At 22.5% G+C, this 7,402-nt stretch overlaps 1 protein-coding gene across 1 annotated transcript in view; it reads left to right on the plus strand.

The window, feature by feature from the left end:
• LOC117173365 (39S ribosomal protein L37, mitochondrial) overlaps positions 1–6,454 on the plus strand; it is a 26,051-nt gene extending 19,597 nt beyond the window's left edge. Inside the window, exons 5-7 of the mRNA XM_033361883.1 lie at positions 3,581–3,687; positions 3,913–4,089; positions 5,964–6,454. Of these exons, the coding sequence (XP_033217774.1) occupies positions 3,581–3,687; positions 3,913–4,089; positions 5,964–6,385 (706 nt within the window). The 3' untranslated portion in view covers positions 6,386–6,454. The remainder of the gene's footprint in view (positions 1–3,580; positions 3,688–3,912; positions 4,090–5,963) is intronic.
• Positions 6,455–7,402: the final 948 nt, after the last annotated feature.

Consider the following 7,402-nt stretch of genomic DNA (forward strand, 5'->3'; position numbering starts at 1 on the left):
AATCAATTTATTAATTTGTTTAAAAATTCATTTTTCCCCCTAAAATTTGTATATTCCATTTTTTGTTGAAAATTTATCTTTTTTTTTGTTTGTTAAAATTTTTAAAATATAGTTAAAAATTGATTTATTTTGTTTCGATAAAAAATTTTGGTTAAAAGTTAAAATTAATTATTAAAATTTTATTTTTTTATTTAAGATTCATAATTTTAATTGAAAATTTATCTCTGGTTGAAAATTGTTTTTTTATTTGAAAATTCAACTATTTTTTTTTATTATGGACCTTGTTGAAGAATCAATTTATTAATTTGTTTAAAAATTCATTTTTCCCCCTAAAATTTGTATATTCCATTTTTTGTTGAAAATTTATCTTTTTTTTTGTTTGTTAAAATTTTAAAAATATAGTTAAAAATTGATTTATTTTGTTTAGATAAAAAATTTTGGTTAAAAGTTAAACTTAATTATTAGAAATTTTTTTTTATATATTTAAAATTCATAATTTTAATTGAAAATTTATCTCTGGTTGAAAATTGTTTTTTTATTTGAAAATTCAACTATTTTTTTTTTATTGTGGATTTTGTTGAAGGCTCAATTTATTAATTTGTTTAAAAATTCATTTTTCCCCCTAAAATTTATATATTCCATTTTTTGTTGGAAATTTATCTTTTTTTTTGTTTGTTAAAATTTAAAAAATATAGTTGAAAATTGATTTATTTTGTTTAGATAAAAAACTTTGGTTAAAAGTTAAACTTAATTATTAAAAATTTATTTTTTAATTTAAGATTCACAATTTTAATTGAAAATTCATGTCTGGTTGAAAATTTAACACCTTAGTTGAAAATCAATTTTCTAAACTAAAAATTGAATTACGGCATTAGAAAATTTTACTATTTTGCGGAAAATACGTTTTTGGCTGAAAATAAACATTTTTTTATTTAAAAATTAAACTATTTGTTTGTAATTTTATTTACTTTTTTGAAAAATTGGCCTTTTTTGTCAAAAAAAATAATCATTATGGTGGAAAATTTATCTTTCAGGTTGGAAATGAAATTAGTTACTTGCTTAAAATTTGATTTCTTCGTTTTTTTCAATGTCTTTGATTGAAAAATGAACTGTTTGATTCAAAAATTGTTTTTTCCTTGAATGAAAAGCATTTTTTCCCTCAAATTTAAATATTTTGTTGAAAATTTTTTTCTTTTTCGGTTGTTAATTTTTTTTTTTTAATTGAAAATGAAACTGCAATTAAAGTTGAATATTACAATAATGAATTGTTTTGTAATTTTTTTTATATGAAAATTAAACTATTACAGTTCAGAATTCATCAGTTTAATTGGAAAATTATTTTTTAAACTAAAAATATAACTATTTGATTTTCTCTTGAAAATTGATTTTGTTAGTTCAACATTCGAATATTTTGTGAAAAATTCGCATATTTTGTAAAAAAGAAATACAATTTTTTCGTAGAAAAATATATTTTTCTTTGAAAATTAATTGTCTTGTTTGAAAATTCATCTTTTGGGTTAAAAATTCTATTTGATTGAAAAATTGTTTTGATTTTTGATACAAAATAATTTTTTCCGAAAATTTAACTATTCTGTTGAAATTTTTTTTCCTTTTTGGATGAAATTTTATTTGCAATTGAAAATATAACTATCTTACCAGTTAAATATTCCATAATATTAATTAAAACTCATTTTTTGGTTGAGCATTCATTTTTTGACTGAAAATTCAATTGTTCAATTTTTAGTTGAAAAAATGTTATTTTTCACTTGAAAATTCGTCTTTTTAATCTAAAGTTCAATTATTTAATTTAAATATTCATCATTTTAGTTGAATAATTCATACTTTTCGTTAAAAATTTATTTGTTTGGTTGGACATTAATTTTTATAATAATTTAATAATTGTTTATTATTTTTTTTAATTAATTTTTGTTAGTTTGAAAATTCAACTGTTTCGGTTAAAGACTTTTTTTTTTAAATTTACGATTTATGTTAAAAATTAATTTTATTATCTAAAAATGCAACTTCTATTTTCTGTTTAAAGTTGATTTTTGTTTTTTAGTTAAAAATTCAACAATTTGATTAAAAATTGGTCTTTTTTAATTAAAAATTCATATTCTCTTTTTTATCGACTTATTTGTTAGAAACTTATATTTTTCTTTAAATGTTAATCTCCTTGTTTAAACATTTTTCTTTTCGGTTAAAAATTCAAGCATTCCAGTTACTTTTTTATTATTTTTATTGGAAATTGATGTCTTTTTAAAAATGTAATTTCTTTATTAAACATTATTTGTTTTATCTAAAAATTTAAATGATCAAGTTGAAAATTTAATGATTTTGCAGAAATTTTTTTTCTTGGTTCAGAATTATATTTTTAAGAGAAAAATTCATCATTTTATTTTTGGTTCATAATGTTTCATTTTTATGAAAATGTAACTATTTAGTTAAAAATTTATATTTTTTCTTTAGAAATTAAACTGGTTGTTCAAAAATGTATCTACTCTGTAAAAATTCGCTTTTTTGTAGAAAATTAATTTTTTATGGTTGAAAATTCATCATTTTTTTTGGAAATTAATTTCTTCAACTGAAAATTTAACTATTACATGTTTGGTTTCAACATTTTGGCTGCAATTTTTTTTTTTAATTGAAAATTCAACTATTTCGTAGAAAATTGAGGAATTTTGTTAAAAAAAATTTTTTTTTGTATAAAATTATCTCTTTCATTGTTCACTTTTGTTAAAAATTAATTTTTTTAGTAAAAGATTCGTCATTTTAATTAAAAATTGATTTCTTCGTTTAAAAAAATAAGCTGTTTTATTGAAAACTTGTTTTTTATTCGGATGAAAAGCAATTTTTTTCCGAAAATTTAACTATTCTGTTGAAAATTTCTTTCATTTTTTTGTTGGAAATTATTATTTTTTCAATCTGAAAATGTAACTATTATTCCAGTTGAATATTCCATAATTTTAGTTCAAAATTCATTTCTTTTGTGGAACATTTATTTTTTGACCAAAAACTTTTTTATAGAATTGTCTTCTTTTTGGTTGAACACTGCTTTTTTAAGACTTAAAAATTAATTTTTAATTTTTTTTCTTGACAATTTATCTTTTCTAGATTAAAATTAATGTTTTGTGCTAAAAAATTCAACTATTTCACTTGAGTCATAATTTTAGTTGAAAATTTATCAGATAGGTTGAACATTAATTTTTTTAATTGAAAATGTAACTTTAATTTTTTGTTGGAAATCCTTTTTTTCAAAATCAATCATTTGGTTAGATATCTGTCTCATTTAATTAAAAATTGAACTATTTCGTTCAAAAAAATCATGTTTTTTTATTGCATTTTTTTGTAGAAAATCAATCTTTTTGGTTAAAAATTCAGGTATTTTGAAAATTGATCTTTTTGACTTAAAATTCAAGTAAAAATTTAACTAATCCACTTTTGTTGTTTTGCGGAAAATATGAATATTTTTCTTTAAATTGACCCAGAAAATTGAAGAAAAAAATACCCCAGAAAATGATCGGGAATGTGGAATCGTCCGCCGAATCGCCGCCCTGTTTAATCATTATCAAATTGTTTCCAGATTTAATTTGTTGCATAAATTTTTGCAACTTTGTGAGTCCATCAGTGGACCAAAAGTGGCTTATACTCGAAGTATTATCGAAAGGGGAATCGTTTCTGTCCCAATAGGTACGACGCTCATAAAACTAAGAAAAAAAAAAAAAATGTCGGATTGAAACCTATTAAAAAATATTGTATTCAAAAAATTGACCGCGAATTTATAGAGAAAATTTTGAGAACGCAATGCAATACTTTTTAATCTGACGTTTTCAGCAAAATTTTGGTTTAGTTTCGAAAGTTTGGAATATTAATTGACGGTGAAAGTTAATTAAAATGTGCATGAATTAATTTCAGAGAAGGACCTTGACTTTTTTCAATTTAATTTGACGATCGACTTAGCCGTGAATTCAGGTTCACCTTTAACACCATTTGCCGAAAAAGGAATCGATCAGGAGATGCCAAATCTGTACCCATTAAACCAGAATATTAGTTTGCGGAAGGAAAACATTTATAAAATCAGGAATATGTATCGTAAGAATTTTTATCTGCTAATATACACATCCAGGGTCGCGACTTGACCGGGAAATGACCGAGAATTTATATTTTCACCGGGAATTTATTTATTTTTATAAATTAAAAATAGAGTTTCAGTCTAATTGTTCAATTTTTAACTTATTTAATTTGAAATTTTTTAATTAAGAAAAAGGATAATTATTTAATATTTAGCAATATTTATCTGTTAATTTAACAGGAGTAAATTAAAACCAAATATTTAAAATTATACAATTTGAAACTTAATTCCTTGACATAGAAAGCTTTGAATTGTTAAAATTTCAAAAAGCTTTTAAAATTTTAACGTGAAAATATTTATTTCTGATTGAAAATTGTTTCAAGTCAGAGTTCGTCACAATTTTAAAGTTCCCTCTTCCAAATTTTAGAAAATGAAAATACTTCAAGTAATTTTTTCTATATTTCTTTTTCTAAAAACTAATTTTTTTTGTTTAAAGATTCATCATTTTTATTAAAGATTAATCTCTTTTTAAAAAATGTAGCTACTATGTTGGAAAAATTCAACTATTTTTTTGGGGGGTTTAAATGTTATCTTTTTTGGATGATAGTTCAACTATTTTGTTAAAAATTAATATTTTTTATTCAAAAATTAAACTATTTTTTTAAAAACTCATGTAATTTGTGAAAAATTTGTCTTTTTTCGTAGAAAATTAATCTTAGTGGTTGAAAATTTATCTTTCAGATTAGAAATAAATATACTTGGTTAAAAAATAAATTCTTTTGTTAAAAATGAATTTAATTTTTATCAAAGATTTATCATTTTAATAAAAAAATCATTTCTTTGGTTGAAAAATGATCTATTCGATTAAAAACTTGTTTTTTTCTCTGGATGAAAAGGAGTTTATTTACCGAAAATTTAACTATTTTATTGAAATTTTGTTTCCTTTTTGGTTCAACATTGATTTTCTTAACCCCAAAAATAATTTATTTAAGTTTTAGTTGACAATTTATCTTTTTTAGTTCATTTTTTTCAAAGGTCAACAATTTCGGTTGAAGATTTATAATATTAGTTGAAAATTTATCAGTTAAGATGAAAATTATTTTTTTTTACTAGATATGTAACTATTTGTTGGTAGAAATTTGTTTTCAAAAATTCATCTTTTTTGTTAAAAATGCAAATATTTCAATAATATATTCATAATTTTAAATGAAAGTTTATTTGTTTGGTTTAAAATTCCACTATTCCGGTTGAAAATTCATTTATTTTGCCATTTTTTTATATGTTGTTTGCGTTTTGCGATAAATTATAAATTATAAAATATTGCGATTATAAAATAATATTGCGAATTATAAAATATTGCGATAAATAATATGAATCACCACCCGGACATCTTTGGGAATGCTACCAAATATTCATTATTTTGGGACCTGATATCAGCTGATTGCTCGATTTTTTTAGGAAAAATATTGAAATTAATAATTTCGAAAAATCAAAAATCAGCTCAGGAGCAAGAGTGATAAATGTTTGGACAGTTTTAGCCGGATAGTGTTGGAATCGTAGAGGGACTTCCCTCTATTTTGGAATTTGCACACCACAGTGGTGCCAACAATTCGCGACTTTTTTAACTGCGCATGAGCCAAAAAGCGCGCGTTTATTTAAAATCAACAAGTACTATCAATAATTATAATAATACAGATAAATCTTTTCTTTCTATTGAAATTTTAAAACAATTAATTGAAATGAATCTAAAAAATAGCCAATTTCTTTAAATAATTTGTTATTATTTTTATTTTACAAGTTTATACTTCATAATTTTAAATAGAGCCGCGCTTTTCGGTACATGCGCAGTTGAAAAAATCGTTCAAAAACGATATTTTTTATTTTTTTCCAACAGCGATTTCATGGGATCATCCAAAGCCCCATGTGCACACAATTCTGATCCACCACGACCCAGTTGAGGTGAAGAATCTGACAGAACTGCCAACCAGAGAAACGCAAATTCTTGCGCGTAACATGTTAAAAGCCTTCTCAGCGGCGGCGAGTTGCGCAAGAAGAAGATTCGGGGATTCCATAGAAGATCTTCCCGAGCCGGTTACAGTCCAGTGCATCCAGACTGAAGGCAAAACTTTCCACTTTTCTGTATTTCAGCTCAATACGCTCAATCTCAATGGAACTGAGGGCACCAAAAATTATTGGTGGACATCCCCAAGACTTAATCTTTATGATAAAGCAGAGTATTTCGACGGAAAACCGCTCATCGATGGATACAATCCTGAAGTATTTAAAAGGATATTCGCATTTTATAATAATAATTAGGGTTCATAAATCATTTAAACAGCGCTAGTGTTTATATTCTTGTTAATAAATTCTCGTTTTAATAAATAATTCATCTCTGCATTTTTTTTTTTTTTCAGAAAAAATAGTGAACGAGTTTGTAGAATTTATAAAGTTTTTCAGATGTTTTGACAGATTCCAAGGGATTTCAAAGGAGTTTAAAGGCTCTCAAGGTATCTTATATGAGTTAAAAAAAATAGTTTAATTTTGAAATAAAAAATATCAATTTAAAAAAGAATTGAATTTTCAACTAGAAAAGATCATTTTTTAAATAAATATTAAATAATTCATTTTTAGTACAAAAATTAATGTTTAACCAAAGAGATGAATTTGTATATAAAATTATTAAATATTTTACTGGAATAATAGTTCAATTTTCAATTTAATAAACAAAATAATTTTGAACCCAAAAAAAATAGTTAAATTTTCGGTAAAAAATTCCTTTTCATCTAGAGAAAAAACAAGTTTTTAATCAAAAGAATTTTTTATTAAAATGATAAATCTTCAACAAAAAAAAAATAATTTCTTAAAAAGAATTTATTTTTCAACCAAGTATACTATAATTTTCTAAACTAAATAGGTGAATTTTTAATGAAATAAATGAATTTTCAATTTAAGAAGACAATTTTCATCCAAACTGTTAAGTTATACGTGAATTTTATTACGATGAATTTCCAAAAAATTAGTTTCATTTTTTAATAAAAAATATTAATTTCCAACAAAATAGTTGAATTTTTCGTTAAAAATCTAATTTCTAACCAAAAAAATCGGATTTTCAGAAAAATAGTTGAATTTTCTACTGGAAAAATTAGATTTTTAGTTGAAAAAGTAATTTTCAACATAGTAATTACATTGTCAAAAAGAGATTAATTTTTTATTGAAAAAAAATCTGTAAACAAAGAATTTAATTCTTAACAAAAGAACTATTGAGAAAATTACTTGAAGTATTTTATTTTTCTAAAATTTGGAAGAGGGAACTTGAATTTAAAACGAAAAGAC

The sequence above is a fragment of the Belonocnema kinseyi genome, chromosome 5 (assembly GCF_010883055.1).
Source record: "Belonocnema kinseyi isolate 2016_QV_RU_SX_M_011 chromosome 5, B_treatae_v1, whole genome shotgun sequence".
Taxonomy (NCBI): Eukaryota; Metazoa; Arthropoda; class Insecta; order Hymenoptera; family Cynipidae; genus Belonocnema; species Belonocnema kinseyi.